Source organism: Myxocyprinus asiaticus, chromosome 35 (genome assembly GCF_019703515.2).
Source record: "Myxocyprinus asiaticus isolate MX2 ecotype Aquarium Trade chromosome 35, UBuf_Myxa_2, whole genome shotgun sequence".
Classification (NCBI taxonomy): Eukaryota; Metazoa; Chordata; class Actinopteri; order Cypriniformes; family Catostomidae; genus Myxocyprinus; species Myxocyprinus asiaticus.
Window position 1 is genome coordinate 10,599,518 of NC_059378.1, and position 17,311 is coordinate 10,616,828.

Below are 17,311 nucleotides of genomic sequence, written 5' to 3' on the forward strand. Positions count from 1 at the left end.
TACTGCAGTTTATGGTTGTTTTCTTGAGATACTTCTCAACTCTTTATAAACTAAAACCCTGCCTACACTCTACAAAGGTTTTCCAATAATGAAAGAGGGCCCTAATTTTATATTGCATCTTATACAATAATTTTCAGTGTAAATATCAACTTTATGCACTGGCAGGCTACAGTGTTTCCCAAATTTGTGGACACCTTTGACTCTATCTTTGTCAAGATCTTGGGGTTGAAAGTTTCTGATTCTTTGAGGGTACAGGAAAACTGAGGCATCTGGCTATCTACAGCATCAATGACATGTATCTTCACCTTCTTTGTACAATTTCTAACTTGCATTTAACTTTTATATTTTATGGGGATGAAACTAAAACTATGAACTAATGCAAAATCAAACTGTAAAAAGCGAAGACAGCTTAATTTTTTAATTTATTAGATTTTATTAGGGCTAGGATTCCTGTATCTACATATTATTGATGGACAAAATTTGCTCTTTTAGAACTCAGTAAAAATGACTGCAAACTGAAAGGCTGTTTGTATATTTTACTCTACTATTTTATGACAGACACACATTAACAACATCAATAATAATAATAATAAAACAACCAAAGAAATTAAATTAAATAATGAAGTTGTACCTTTCCAAATGCAATTCAGAATTTTTAAACTTCACACAAATACTTAAAACTCACCATGCTAGCTACTGTACTTCTAATATGGCAGTAGAAAAAAACAAAACAGGTTTAAAAATAAAAATCAAGCCTTAAATTCTTGAGGCATTTAAAATGCTGCTCAGGAAATGAACGCTGTTTTGCATAATTTAAATCGCACCTGGCTCAGTTCACATGTGTCAAGAAGTGTAATCAGTCCTGCTCTTGAAAATGTAGCATTGCAAGGACTTGAAAGAGTTCAGGTGACTGGCAGTTGCATATTCTAAAAACAAAGTGAAACCTTTTAAGGAAATGATTGGAGCTGTTCTTGACATATTTGTTCTGTTAGATGTGGCACTGTATCAGACTTACTGATTGGTAGTACAACATTTAAAAACCTTTAAAAATGCATCTGCTGTCATGCCAGAATAAAAAAAAAAATACCTTGACATTTCCAATTTAATGAGTAATGGAAAGACCTTCAACAGACACTCATCATTTCATGGTCCTTGTAGAGCAATAAGAACGCATTTTTTAAAGTGCCTGTTTCGTGCACTTGAGTCAATAAAAGTCTTCCCACAACTCTGACAGATGTGAGGTCTCTCTCCAGTGTGGATTCTGATGTGTGTCTTAAGGTGACTTGATTGTCTAAAGTTTTTACCACAAAAGCTGCAATGGTAGGGTTTCTCTCCTGAGTGAACTCTAAGGTGAATCTTTAGCAGTCCTGATGAGCTGAATCTTCTGCGGCACACGACACAAGAATATTCTCCTGTACCGTGTGGGTTTCCGTGAATATCATGAAGAGTATGGTAACTTTCAGACAGTTCCTCTTCATGTTGAATGTCTTCACAGGAAATGTCAGCTAGATTTGTCTTGGGCTCTAAAGAAGAGGCAAATTTACACTTTCATTTACTCTGTACTTCTATGAAAGAAGTAAAACGGCATATCTGGCCATTGTTTTTTTTTGTTTGTTTTTTTGTTTTTACGTAATTACAACTCTGGAAAGCCAATATCAGCAGTTCATTAAAATGTCCTTACGTGTTTGCTGGTGTTGTTCTTTATCAAGGGCCACGTCTTCAGTGTGTCTGATCTTCCTTACACTGTGCAATTCCTCATGTTCCCACATATTCCTCCGGTTTCTTTCCTGTTGTGTTTGCAATTTACTTGTGGGAGTAAGAAATACAATTACTTCAGCCACTTATAAGAAAACAGTAAGAGCATTTACACAGATTCCTTGATAAACACAAATCAGAAGCATTTGATTACATTTACATAGCACTAAAGTTTGATTCTAAAAAAAATATTTGCCATGCTTATTTTATTAATTTATTTTATTATTAGAATTATTATACTGCTTTAGGTTTTAAGGCAGCAGATGTTTTCAACAATCAACATCCCTCAGAGAAACACTTCAGGCCTATTTTCAATGGGTGATTCTCACAAACACACATTTAATTGGCTTTATCCTCGTGCGACACCACGTGCACAAATCCGTGGACGTTGTATTTTGGCTTCGCTATACTCAACACCTAATTTAATTTATTTTAAACCGACTGATCTCAGTTCAGGAGACTCTGGGCTGTCAGTAAAGGGTTAAATGTTTGAAGCACAGAGTCATGTGACAAAACGGTTTGTCTTTGGGAGAAACGCCAACAAAACCTAAAATCTGGTGAGAAACCTAAATACGTATTTACACTGAAACCTGTTTGAGTCAAAAGGCTAGAGTCTCTAGTTTCATCCAATATGCCTTTTTTAACATTTGAGCAAATTATCGCGAAACGCCATGCTGGTAAACACAATGTACACTAATGTGTAATTTAGCTATTTTTTTCTTTATAAATCATTTATTTACTGTGCATTACCAGTGCATACAGACAGCACAGTGTGGGTTAAGTAATTCACTAAATAGGGAGCAACTAATTTCATAAATTAGTCCTACTATCCACATATGTTGCCATCCATTTTTCTTTTTTTTTTTTTTTTTTGCATGTTTATCAGGTGCTACTAGTTACAAATCTAAAAGGGTAATGGAAAATGCACACAGCAGTCACGCTTGACTCTCAGGAAGAATGATTAAAATAGGAGTGATTTGCTTTTGGCGCATCATGCCACGGCAATTGCATCTGGTGTAGACAGGGTGTCTCATTGGATTTACCACCAAAAATTTACATGCACAGAACAACACTTACATTTGTCTGCCGTGAATGAAATGAATGTGCAAAGATGTGAAGAATGTGAGCTGTTCTTTGAAGGTTATTTATTTGACAGACAAGCAGTTACAAGAAATACATTATCCCATAATAATTGAGTTCAAATCATCAAAACGAACTGAACTTTGACATAAAAAAACAAACCCAATTCACTAAAAGAATTTGCAGATTAGGCAACGGTGCGAAAGCACCCACAGAATCGCTGCTGAATGCAATCTGCATGTGGTATTTCACTCTTGCAGGCTGGTTCTGAGTGCTATATAGCGGAGGATGCAGCAGACCACCGTGATCTGACACTCTGGCAAGACTGTACAGCATCACACTACTGTGATACAGACACCTGCTTGACTAAACCACATGTCTGGCTACATGCCAGGTTATGACGTGCTTCTCCTTCATTTAAACATTATCAGATAAATTACTGCTGATATGATCGACAGAAAATGTTTACAAACATCTCTCTTAAATAAAAATAATTTTGCCACCTGCCGGTAATAGCGGAATATAAATTGCGCGGGGCAATTTTTGTGAATGAAGCACAATCTATAATAAGACTAATTTACATATAAAGTAGGCAAGTTTGCATGGAAAGGAATGACAATGACTTATTTTAAATATTTAAGATACAGCATAATACCAGCGCTGATTGCACCTGCTTAAACTAGATCGCGGATGGTTAGTAAATAAGATGCAGGTTTTTGCGCTAAAATACCATGCACAAAAGTGGCCCAACTGTTTAATGAATTCACCCAACAGTGTTTATAGTTGTAAAGAAAAATTATCCACCAGTGGATTACTTATAATTGTCTCTGCATATTAAGCTGGGATAGGAGAAAGTATTTTAACACCAAAAAAAGTTACACACTTCAGCTTTAAAGATATTAATTTTAACCGGAAAATGTGTGTTCCCTGGGAATCAAACTCATGGCATTGGCAAGTTCCATATACAGTAGAGGTTGATCTACAGAAATAAAGGAATATTTTTACACACTGGATTCTAAAAAATGCTAAAGTGTTGAGCAGAGGTGGCAGGCATTTGCTCTGGGATGACTTCAATAATGTCTTCTTTAATGTTGTCTAAAACGTCCTGAAATGCTTTCTTTTTCCTGTATGCGGCAGAATTGTCCCTCCATCTTTTCTGTTGCCTTCTCAATTGTATTGGATTCAGATCTTTAGCAGATTTCACTTTCCCCTGAGATTTTCGCCTTTGATATCTACAAAAATAAAAAATATAAGCGAGTCAGTGTAAATGATTTCAAATAAAAAAATGATGACAAAAATGATTGAGAACCACGACTGTATAGATACATGTATATGTACTTGCATTGTTAAAAAAAGAATCTAACCTACAGCCACTCCTGAAAAGCATTTTCTTTACGAAACCTACAGTATACCTCTCTCTCTCCTTTTTCCTGTAAGCTTCAAGAAGATCAGGGCTTCCACATACTTTCTGCTTGTGCTTTTGGGATCTAGCTTTTGCTGCAGCCTTCTTTCGCTCTTCTTCTGCCAATCTAAATAACAAGAAAATGTTTACCTTAGAAAAGAAAAACTACCATTAACAGTTAGCATATTGATTTTTTATTTATTTTTTTAACAGTCAGGCTTATGTCTCTTTAGGGAGGCATCCCACTAGCAAACTTGAAATAACCTGATTTTGGTTGAGAATGTCACACCTACCTACAGATGCTGCCTTACAAATGCATGAAAAATGGAACGAGTTGTATTAGTTCATGCGGTATCACGTGTCGTCAGGTGGCGCAGGAGAACCATGGTCAATGGGGGCAGTCACATTTCATTCTCGACCGTTGACAAAACGCTCATGTAGGCTATCCAGTATGTTTCTAAAAATTGTTTCAGGGAGCCACGTGATGCCATGCGAAGGGCAGACGTGTGAGAGACAGCTCTGCGCACTTTGCTAATTTTTTTAAATAATTTTCATGATATAATCCGGTGAAATTCGATACACCCAGTTACACATTTACTGTTTGAGGTAAACATGGCAAAGAAGTCAAAATCCTCAGGCTCTGGAGACAGTAAAAGACACTTACGGCTTCAAGATGAAAGCCCAGACAGGCCTGTGGACCGGGGACTCGATTTGGATGGCGCAACGGGAGAAGGAATTCAGCGTCAACTGTCCAACATGTCGGTGATGTTGACGAAGGTACTTGCAGACTTGGAGGATCTCGCTGTAATACGTCGATCGATTACGGCAATTGAAAAAAAAATTCTCTAAGCTAGTCACAAGAGTGATAGATGTTGAAAAACGAATCGATTATTTGGAGGCATCAGAGAGGGAATTAGCCGCTAATCCACCCGTGACCAAAGTTGATTTGGAACGTGTTCTTGAAAAGCTTGAAGATCTTGAGAATAGAAGCCGCAGGAATAACATTCGAATTGTTGGAATTCCTGAGCATGAGGAGGGCAGAGATATGGTGAAATTCCTAGAGGAGCTTTTCCCGAGTCTGCTCGACATAACAGGCCACAAGCTGGAAATCGAGCAAGCTCACTGAGTCCCGGCTCGCAGATCTGCTGAGGGAGACAGGCCCCAATCGATTCTGGCCAAATTTTTGAAATCATCTGATAAAGATCTCGTGTTGCGCCAGGCGAGGAGCAAAGGAAAGCTTTCTTGGAAGAATTACAATATTTTCTTGTTCCTGGACTTGGCGAACTCGACAAGAGAGTAACGTGATCGGTTTAAGGAATGCAAGAAACTCTTACATCGGCAGAAGATCACTTTTGCTCTGATGTTTCTGGCCAGACTGAGAATAAACACCAAGGACGGCAGCAAAGTATTTACATGTCCCAATCAGGCAATGTCTTTTATTGAAACAATGGATGAGTAACCATTGGGTGTTTTTCTTGTGAGTGGACTGACTCACTGTACATGCTCTGGCTTTCGGAGGAAGCTGGGCGCCATTTTTGTTTCTTTTTGCATTGGCTCCGCCGAGTGGTTGGAGTTTGTCTTGTTTTGTGGATTAAAACTTTTCCTTAAAGAAACTTTTGCATTGACGGAAGATCATTTTACAATGAAGTTCCCGAGCAGATTGAGAATAGACACTACGGATGACTGCAAAATATCAACATGCCCACACAAAGGATGTCTTTTATAAAGTTGGCGGACTGTGTAAATCATGGGATATACTTTTATGCAGCCTCCGAGTGAATTGACTCTTGACCATCTGAGGAACTGGGATGCGTGTTTCGTTTCCTTTTGTGCTGGTCCCACCTAGCGGCTGGAGCATGTTTTGTTAAATAACACTACTTCGGGACATTTATGGATGAATCTGTCAGTTCCATGTGCTTATGCCTCCTGTTGCCTGGAGTATTATTTGTGGAGTATTTTCGTGGGACATTGGAATGATTATGTCATCTGCTGCACTCATCAGTTGGCTCACTGAACACTTGAATCACTTGTTTGTCTGACCGAGGAAACTGAACGGCTTTATATCGGCTGGAATTTGTTTTGTGAAGGAACACACCTTCGAGACAGTTCTGTGAATGAGTCTACACGTTCTTTGTGTTTATTCTGCCTATTGGCTGGGGTTTGTTTTATAAAATATTTGATGTTATGTAATTTTGCCTTACAAATTTGTTAGGCAAAATGTAGCAATCCGATGGCAAAGCTGTTGCGGGGGTTCTCGTAGGCGTACATGGAGTCTTTGAGTTTAAAGGGATTGATGCCAGTTGGCGCTGTCGTGCGCGGGGTTAATACACATTTTTTTCTTTTTTCTGTTTGTTTTGTTCGGGGTTTTATTGTTGCATTAATGTTGAAATGTGGTCTTCATAATTTTGTCTTTTGCACACAATTTCTTTTTTCTATTATATCAAAATGTCAAATGTTAATATGAGTATACTATCTCTCTCCACATGGAATGTGAATGGGTTGGGGCACCCCATAAAAAGAAGGAAGTTATTTCTTTTCTTAAACGTAAGAAATATGATAGTGTTTCTTCAAGAAACGCATCTTTCCCCGCAGGAAGCTGACAAATTTGGGAAGATATGGGGTGGCCATGTTTTCTTTAGTATTGGCACAAGTAAGAGCAGGGGAGTCATTATATTGATAAATAAATATTTACAATTCAAATGTCTCAAACAGTTTAATGATAAATTAGGAAGAGTCATTATTGTTTTAGCAGAAATTCAGGGGCAAAGTCTGATTTTGGCTAATGACGCTGATGATCAGGGCTTTTTTTATAGATCTTGAAGGGATATTGCAAGCCACTGGCACCCCTCATGATATAATTTTGGGAGGAGACATTAATCTTTTGATGGACTCAGTCCTTGATCATAGTGAAGCAAAAGTGTGTAAGCCCCCTAGAGCAACACTGACGCTTCACAGGATGTGTAAAAATCTTGGTCTTACAGATATTTGGAGACTTTTGAACCCTTCTGGTAGAGACTATACATTTTTTCATCAGTCCATAAGATTTATTCTAGAAGAAATTATTTATATATATATATATATATATATATATATATATATATATATATATATATATATATATATACATATACAAATCCCTCAATTCATCTGTTGTTGATTGCTCAATTGGAAACATTTTAGTCTCGGATCACACCCTGGTGAGTTTAAAGATGTTGCCACATATAGAGAAAAAGAAATCATACAGTTGGCACCTTAATGTATCCCTTTTGCAAAATCCTGATTTCCAACAAATGTTAAAGACTGAAATTAATGTTTATATGCAGACCAACTAGTCCTCGGTATCCTCTGTGGGCGTGGCTTGGGAGGCACTTAAGGTGGTTCTTAGGGGTCGGATCATACAGTATGCCTCATTCATCAAAAAATACAAAGCACGAGAACTCGTGGAGTTGGAAGGAAATATTAAAAGTGCAGAGGCAGAGCTGAAGCGCCGTATGTCATCTGATGGCCTCAGAAAATTGACCCAATTGAAATATAGATATAATACTATTTTGTCACAGAAAGTGGAGTTTTGGTTATTCAGGGCAAGACAGTCTTACTTTGAGTTGGGGGACAAAGCAGGGAAGCTTTTGGCTAGATATATAAAGCAGAGAGAGTCTCTTTCTATCATTCCCTCAGTGAAATTTGCTGGTGGTGAAATTTTTACCTCAGCCATTGATATTAATAATGCCTTTAAAGAGTTCTATCTTGATCTTTATAGTTCCACGTTTTCGTCTACTGATGAAGATATTAGAAACTTTGTGGAACCATTAGATCTTCCTAAACTGAAGACTGAGCAAAAAAACTCTCTTGATTCTGAGATAATTACCTCGTCAAGCTCCTCCAAGTTTAAGTCCCTACCTACTGGCAAGGCTCCGGGGACAAATGGTTTTGCCGCAGAATTTTTAGATCCTATGCTACAGAACTGGCTCCACTTTTGTTAAAAGTTTATACTGAATCATTAAAGAATGGAAAGCTTCCTCCAACCATGACACAAGCCCGGATCAGTCTGATACTTAAAAAGGACAAAGATCCAAGCGAGTGTAAAAGTTACCATCCAATCTCCCTGATCCAACTAGGGTAACCGATTAAGTAAGGTTATGACATCTCTTATACATATAGATCAGGTGGGGTTTATTCGGGGCCGCAGCTCTTCTGATAACATCAGGTGTCTCATCAATATCATGTGGTCAGTAGCGAATGATCAGTCTTTGGTCGCTGCCATCTCACTTGACGCCGAAAAGGCATTTGATATGGTAGAATGGGATTATCTTTTTAAGATTTTGGAAATGTATGGGTTCGGGAGTACATTTATTGGTTGGATTAAGTTACTTTATAGACACCCTGTAGCAGCAGTACAAACAAATGGATTAATTTCAGATTATTTTACTCTGGATAGGGGCACTCGGCAGGGTTACCCTCTTTCCCCATTATTGTTCTGTCTTGCCCTGGAACCATTAGCAACCACGATAAAAAAGGAGGATGATTTTCCAGGGGTGGTGGCAGGAGGTGTGGCGCATAAACTTCTGCTTTACGCAGATGATATTTTATTATTTGTCTCTTAACCTACTAGATCTATGCCTTGCCTCCACAGAATTCCTTTTCCAAGTTCTCAGGATACATAGTCAATTGGTCTAAATCCGAAGCTTTGGCACTGACAGTGTACTGTCCAGTAACGCCTTTCCAGCCGGGCGCCTTCCAGTGGCCCAAACAGGGCATTAAGTATTTGGGGATTTTATTCCCAGCAAATCTGTCTTATTTAGTTAGTGTTAATTTTGACCCTTTAATAAAAAGGTTTTCGAGCAATGTGGGCAGGTGGGCTTCATTACATTTATCGATGATTGGGAAGGTTAATGTTATTAAAACTTGCTACAATCTCTCCCTTTAGATGTCCCCCTCTCTTATTTCAAGCAATTTGATAGCATAGCGAAGTCCTTCGTTTGGAATGGTAACGTCCCAGATTGCATTTTAATAAGTTACATAGGCCGATAGACAAAAGTGGGCTAGGCCTACACAAGATTTTGTTTTATTACTATGCGTTCAGTCTCAGACATTTGGCTCATTGGTCACTTCCACCTGAGAGAGCCCCTCCCTGGTTTGTTATCGAACAGGCAGTTCTTGCCCCTATTTCGCCATTACAAAGCATCTCTATCAAACAAATCGGAAAAGTTAAGTTACGCCCCGTTATTTCGCATTTACACTCGGTATGGACTAAAGTGTCCAGATTGTTTAAATTGGACACTTATTAAAATGTTGCCTCGAGCATATGGCAGAACCCAAGATTGTGTATTGGCAAATCCCCTTTCTGCTGGCCAGAGTGGATTGTGAGGGGGGTTGCTACACTCGGTGACCTATATGAAAGTGGAGTGTTGAGATCATTTGAAAACTAAGTCCAACATTTTGGGATCCCCAGACCTCAGTTTTATAGGTATTTACAACTGCGCCACCTGCTTTGTACTATTTTTGGGAGTAGCACATTGGTGATTGCAGCTTTTGGAAAAGGTCATGAGGCATCAGTGTACTACTCCCTGTTAATTCAGAGTCTGGGGGATGGAGCCTTAACTTCTCTCAAGAGAGTATGGGAGAAAGATTTCAACTTGGCATTGGAGGAAGGAGTGTGGGCTAAGATTCTTAAAAACGTTAAGTCTGCATCTAGAGATGCAAGGGTGCATCTTATACAATTCAAAATTTTGCATAGATTTTACTGGACCCCCTCTAGATTGTATAGGCTTGGTCTTAAAGACACACCCACCTGCTGGAGATGCCAGTCAGAGGATGGAGACATGGCCCATGTTTTTGGTGGTGTGTTGAGAAATTCTGGTCGAAGGTTCAGAATTTTGTGTGCGACGTGGTGGGCACTCGGGTTTCGTTTTGCCCCAGACTTTGTGTTCTGGGTGATGGGGCGGTCATCGATGTGGGGGATGGCCATATTCAGAACTGGGTTCAGCTGGTGCGCCCCCATATCTGGAGTGGTTCATGGAGATGGGGAGGGTAGCGGCTTATGAGGTGTCATTAGGAAGATGGGGTGATTTAGATTTGTTTGTCCGGAAATGGGGCAGGTATTTGGAATTTTTGGGGGGCTCTAGGGTGAGGTGTGGAGAGAGTATTGTAGTAAAGTTTTTAAGTGTGTATGATTATTATGTGTGTATATGTATGTGTATGTATGTATGTATCTAATATATATATATGTATGTGTGTGTATGTGTATGTATATATTTACTTAGGATTGTTTTTTGGGGAGGCGGGGTTTAAATGTTGTGTATATATATAATGTATGTGTGTGTGTTTCTTGTTATTATAAGATTTAATAAAAATGTTAATTACAAAAATTGTTTCAGATAATACTGAACACTTAAGGCCCAGGTATACTTTGTTTTTGTGCATTCCAGATCGGCTCACGCCTGGTCGACCACGTTGCCTTTGTGTGTATACTCTTCTGACCGCGAGCGAATAAGAACGCGGTTGACACATGCCCACTACAACTTCTTTGTGATACTCTTTAGTACAGTCAATAGCAGGCACGTGTCAGCGATGCGCACGGCCGAGAACCGCGTGTGGTAAAGTCTGTGGCTGTGCTGATGACGCAATTTGCTTCACACACACACTGTGCGCAGAGCGATCCGCAATGCAGACACCCATAGTTATATTTTGGTCTTTATTCCATAGGCTATAACATTGTTGCAGCAATTAATGTGAGAATTGCACAACTTAAAACTATATTGGATAATTTTTGTTACTTTACAATCTAGTGCTGGAGACATAACTTTCTAACTTTACCATTACCAATGTAAAACTGCCCCCCCCCCTTTTTTACATTTCTACCTTGGCAGGTAATAAAACAAAAAAATATTAAATTAAAAAAATTAAAATACAGATAAAAATTATCAAGGACATTTCACAGCTGTCCATTAGTACAGTGGTGTGAATACTGCTAATGACATTTAAAGATCTCTAATTTGAAACCTGACGAAACAAGTTTTTAAACAAGTTTTGTTATTTTGTGATTCAATTACCTTGACCTGTACTATACATCGTTATTACCATCCCCCATATTTTTGGCTTTTAGCAGATAAAGACACATTTTCAGCGAGAGGTACAAGCAGAACAGATTTCGGCTGCAACATGTGAATCTGCAAGTGTGTCTGATGTGTACCACCTCGTGCCCACAGACGACTGCCAATGTGAAATGTAATGGGTGTTTTAACTGTGCAATATATATAAAAATAGATTTGATAATAATTAAAGTATAAATTAAATATAAATAATACAAATACTAATAACAAATGTTAGTGTTCATATTCTTATCATTTGGAGCATATCGGGATACAGTAAGAAACAAGAGGGAACAGTGTTTACAAACATATTTTTTATTAAAGCTGCACTACAGAACTTTTGGGTTAACAGAACTTTCTGTGGTTAAAACCTAAAACTGCAAGTAGCTTGCAGAAGAAACGACGTTTTTTTTTTTTTTTTTTTTTTTTACATCAGATGTGTTTCTGCACTGTTCTTTACATACACTTAGGTTGAAGTCATTAAAACTCATTTTTTTAACCATTCCACAGGTTTTAATATTAGCAAACTATAGCTTTGGCAAGTCGTTTAGGACATCTACTTTGTGCATGACATGAGTAATTTTTCCAACAATGGTTTACAGACAGATTGTTTCTCTTTTAATTGACTATATCACAATTCCAGTGGGTCAGAAGTTTACATACACTAAGTTAACTGTGCCTTTAAGCAGCTTGGAAAATTCCAGAAAATGATATCAAGCCTTTAGACAATTAGCCAATTAGCTTCTGAATTTCTGAGGTGTTTTGAATTGGAGGTGTACCTGTGGATGTATTTTAAGCCTACCTTCAAACTCAGTGCCTCTTTGCTTGACATCATGGGAAAATCAAAAGAAATCTGCCAGGACCTCAGTAAAAAAACTTGTGGACCTCCACAAGTCTGGTTCATCCTTGGGAGCAATTTCCAAATGCCTGAAGGTACCACGTTCATCTGTACAAACAATAGTACGCAAGTATAAACACCATGGGACCACGCAGCCATCATACCGCTCAGGAAGGAGATGAATTCTGTCTCCTAGAGATGAATGTAGTTTGGTGCGAAAAGTGCAAATCAATCCCAGAACAACAGCAAATGACCTTGTGAAAATGCTGGAGGAAACAGGTAGACAAGTATCTATACCCACAGTAAAACGAGTCCTATATCAACATAACCTGAAAGGCTGCTCAGTGAGGAAGAAGCCACTGCTCCAAAACCGCCATAAAAAAGCCAGACTACAGTTTGCAAGTGCACATGGGGACAAAGATCTTACTTTTTGGAGAAATGTCCTCTGGTCTAATGACACAAAAATTGAACTGTTTGGCCATAATGACCATCGTTATGTTTGGAGGAAAAAAGGTGAGGCTTGCAAGCCGAAGAACACCATCCCAACCATGAAGCATGGGGGTGGCAGCATCATGTTGTGGGGGTGCTTTGCTGCAGGAGGGACTGGTGCACTTCACAAAATAGATGGCATCATGAGGAGGGAAAATTATGTGGATATATTGAAGCAACATCTCAAGACATCAGCCAGGAAGTTAAAGCTTGGTCTCAGATGGGTCTTCCAAATGGACAATGACCCCAAGCATACCTCCAAAGTTGTGGCAAAATGGCTTAAGAACAACAAAGTCAAGGTATTGGAGTGGCCAATACACAGCCCTGACCTCAATCCAAGAGAAAATTTGTGGGCAGAACTGAAAAAGCGTGTGTGAGCAAGGAGGCCTACAAATCTGACTCGGTTACACTAGTTCTGTCTGAGGAATGGGCCAAAATTCCAGCAACTTATTATGAGAAGCTTGTGGAAGGCTACCCAAAACGTTTGACCCAAGTTAAACAATTTAAAGGCAATGCTACCAAATACTAACAAAGTATATGTAAACTTCTGACCCACTGGAAATGTGATGAAAGAAATAAAACCTGAAATAAATCATTCTCTCTACTATTATTCTGACATTTCACATTCTTAAAATAGTGATCCTAACTGACCTAAGACAGGGAATTTTTCTACGATTAAATGTCTTCAACTGTATCTCATTGTTTGAGGTTGCCTGTGACCATATAACCTCGGAGATTATATTCACCAGCAGAGCCGGAGTCATGAAGTTCAATTTTCACGTAGATTGTTTTGGTATTCGATTAAACATTTTAACATTGCTTTGATAAAGATAAACAACACTATTATTACCATAAGTTTTAATTTGATTATTCAAGTGTTTTATCCACCACACATTAATGTTTTCATTGTACCACACATAATTTAAACCACATTTAAGAGGTGAAACAAGTGATACAGCTGATATGAGTTCAATGGAAGACCCTTAATTATACTACATTTACAGCATTAGGGGATAGTGCATCTATACCGTTATATTAAAATAGTATGCACACACAAAATCTGTAAATTAAAAACACAAAAAGAGGATTCAAAAATGATGTTGATGAAACACACTTTATTAAACATTAAAATAATATGCAGGAAAAATGGAATAACAATTACAATAAGCAGTTTCCTTGATTGTTTCTTGTTAGTAAAGTTATAATGGAGAGAAGATTACAGGCTATTATAATATAAAACTGTGCTATGAATCTAAATCAGTACATATTTACATACATTCTTAGGGAACTACCTTGTAGTATCTTGTATCTTAAATGGCTTTTAGATGTCCAATATGTTTTAAACAGACTATCCGCAAAATAGGCAATGGAAAGTGATGCATCTTATGCATTTCTGCGACTGGGGTAAAAGAAAGAAGAAAACTGCGACACACACATGCACGCACACACACACGCGCGCGCACGCACACAGGGAATTTATAAACTACAGCAATTTTATACAATACTCAGAACTCGTGAAAATTGGTAAACATGTTACAGTAACTTTACCTGAAAGCCTATTAAACACTACGCAAACTATAAACAGACAGACACAGCTTCTCCAGACACCACACACATGCTATAGTAGCAGCCGACCCTTCTTTTTTGTGCTTACAAACGTGACATAAACAAGCAAGGATGAATGATGTAAGCTCGCAATTTCCTGCCAAATCCGGCATGACAGTTTAAAACATAAATTTGTATCCTTATTGTAGGCTTTCCATAGAGTATCAAGGCAAGAACGCAGTTTTGAACGCAGATTTTATGTACTTGCTCACTAATGAATTTTTTTTTACGTTTTAACAACAACAAAAAATTTTTTATTGAAGCTTTAAATGTAAATTGCAAAAAGTAGACTAGCTAACCTAGTGAATTTTGCAGCAATTGCATAACTATGTTTGCAGCAGAGCAATGGCTTTAAAAAAGGGGGAAAGTCAGTCGTCTGGTACGGAGAAATTCGTTAAGCCGATCTCTAATCATCTTCCAGTCATAGGGTGTAAGGTTATGGAATTTCCGACTGACAATTTCTGATATTGTTTGCCGCAGATTGTTAGGCAGTGCATTTTTCCCCCTGGAGCCATCAAAGTTGACAGAACCTGCCCAGTCCTGATAAATGTCATGTGGTATTAGACTTCTAAACAAAAGCACAGCAAAGCGTTCGGGTCTTGGTTTCCCGTCTGGTCCCGCTGAATCTTGGTACAGTTTTTTCTCTTTCTCCAAGGATACTTGATTTAAACACACATCAGGTAGGATCATTCCCTGGAGGGGAGATTGACGAACATGATGCTGGGAACTTGAAGTAGCGTTTCTTGACGGAGTTTCTGGCAGTCTCAAACAGAAAGGAATGACAAAATCTAAATTTAAATAGTCAAGACACATTGTGCCTTCTTAAACTAGATAGCGGGTGGTTAGTGAATAAGACGCAGATGTGCAGAGGCGGCGCAATTGTTTAGTGTTTTACGTTTTTCCCCCCATTTGATTTTGGGGGTGAAATATGACTCGGACATGTTCTGAAATGCTTTGTGAGAATCACCCAGGATTAACAAAATAACCATCAAATTTTAACCATTCACCTGCCACTCAAATTTGATTCTTTTGATATGAAAAAAATATTCCATATTTTCTGAGGTTCCTGTTTTTTTAACATCTGATCTATTTGGCCATGCTGCGAGTTCAAGAAAATGCATGTATGGCAGGCAAAGAATTTGTGCTGTCTACACAAGCTAGTAGCAGCACACTTTTAACCAGATTTTGTACCACATATTTATCACTAGAAAAAGTTGTTCTGATAAAAAAAAAAAAAAAAAAAAGAAGAAGAAGAATCAGGACACAAAATTCAAATCATCACAGATGAAGGATTTCACAAACACTAAAGAATCAAAAGAAACTACCTCTCTCTTATTTGGGCCAGCTCCATCCTATGTTGTGCCAACACCTCTTGATTTCTGAAAGGCAGCTGTAAAACAATGAGATCCATCCATTCACATTTATGTTTGCAGGTGGTCTTAAAAATAAAAATATTAGTTTATAGATGCAGTGTCAGTCTGTGAGAAACAAATGGACTACAATAATCATACTTTAAGAACAGCTTTCAAATGAGACTATGCTTAACCTGCAGACCTGAAAAGGCACAGACTTACCTCATATTGTTGTGTGTTATGTGCAGGGGAGCCAACGTGGCTAACTTTTATTTTGATGTCGTTGCTGGATGCATCACTGTCCTCTGTATCATCCGAGCTGTATCTTGTGATGTGCTGTGCCTGACAGGAAGTACCACTTTCAGGATTAGGCTCAGGTTCATTCTTAATCTGAGCAGCATGGTTAATGAAAGTAAAATTATTGTTGAGGTTTTCCATCACTTGGGTTGCAATGACTTTGTGGACCGTCTGATCATGGTCAACGTCCATAAATGGCAATAAAGATGTGGTTTCATTGCACACACGCATCTGCTCTCCATTCTCTTCCTGCTGTGTATAGACCTCTAGTTTCATATGCATTTCTGTATCCTTTCCGTCATGTTCAGATCTCATCTGCTCTTCTGAGTATGTCTGGGTGTATTTCTTTCCTTGAATCTCAGAGGAGCAAGGCTGTGTTTCTATAGAGGGTAAAAGCAGAAAAACAATATGAGCAAGAAATTATGAGCATTAAGAATTATGGTGAGACAGTATTCATAATAATAATAATATTTATTATTATTATTCTTATATTGTAGCTCTAAGTGCTAATGGCACATCATACGGAGGTCAAGCGTATTGTAGTAAAAATGCTAGTGTGTAACAATACAGCTAGTCGACTAATATTATGATTAATTAGTTTAAAGGCCAAGATAGCGACATGAGAACCCCCGCATAATAAAACAAAACTTGAAATAGTAGATGTCGTATTAGATGGCAGACAGTATTACATTACCTTGATATTATCTCAGTAACGTAATAATATTATTAGTTTAAAAGGCCTGGTTTGGTTTAGTGTGGTAGAGATAACGCATCAACGACTCTTGACTATATAATAGAGAATATAATAGAAATCAAAACATGAAAAAAGAATTATGAAATTCGGGTTTAAGTTGAATTCACTAACCAGGACGACGAAACTGAACTCCAGCCTCGTCCAGTTTTCTCTTCAGAAGCTCTATCTCCTGTCTGGAGCGACAAATCTCCTCATTATAGTCTCTAAATATGTCTTCAACCGCCTTAAATATTTCCTGGGCAGCCAAAGTTAACCTCTCTGTCAGAAAATCGCTTAAACCCTGTAGTTTAGACATTGTATGTTCATAAAATAAGGCTAAAGTGTCTGTTTCCCTTTTATTTCTACATCCATAACAGAGATCCTTCTCGTCTATTGTTTTGTCTGGGTTCGTCTTGCTGAGCTCGACAATGATGGACGCCACCTTTTGCACTGGATGTGTGTTGCATATTCAACGGTCTAATAACGACCTGACTTTTGTTACCCTTGCAAAAAAACAAACACACATTATAGTTACCCAAAAATAAAATTGTATTTTGCATGAAGACCAACCCCCCCCCCCCCCCCCCCACCATATATATATGTGGGGGTTGAAATATGGCATGTTCTTTCAGTTTAGCCTATCACAGTTTTTGCCCAATACCATACAGTAGA

The 17,311-nt window shown here is 38.2% G+C and overlaps 1 protein-coding gene across 2 annotated transcripts; it reads right to left on the reverse strand.

Annotated features, from left to right (window-relative positions):
* Nucleotides 1-1,505: 1,505 nt before the first annotated feature.
* On the reverse strand, nucleotides 1,506-17,053 carry LOC127426154 (uncharacterized). Of its 2 annotated transcripts, XR_007894748.1 has the most exons (7): nucleotides 16,772-17,053; nucleotides 15,832-16,286; nucleotides 15,583-15,647; nucleotides 4,248-4,364; nucleotides 3,845-4,067; nucleotides 1,682-1,806; nucleotides 1,506-1,523 (listed from the first exon to the last, which is right to left on the reverse strand). XR_007894748.1 is itself a non-coding variant. In XM_051672737.1 (5 exons), exons 1-5 carry the CDS (start codon nucleotides 16,953-16,955, stop codon nucleotides 3,851-3,853), a joined length of 1,038 nt encoding a protein of 345 aa, XP_051528697.1. In that variant the 5' UTR covers nucleotides 16,956-17,052; the 3' UTR covers nucleotides 2,468-3,850. The 2 variants fall into 2 exon arrangements, 1 of the variants encoding a protein (XP_051528697.1); XM_051672737.1 differs by lacking the exons at nucleotides 1,506-1,523; nucleotides 1,682-1,806 and having other exon boundaries at nucleotides 2,468-4,067; nucleotides 16,772-17,052.
* Between the last annotated feature and the right edge of the window lie 258 nt (nucleotides 17,054-17,311).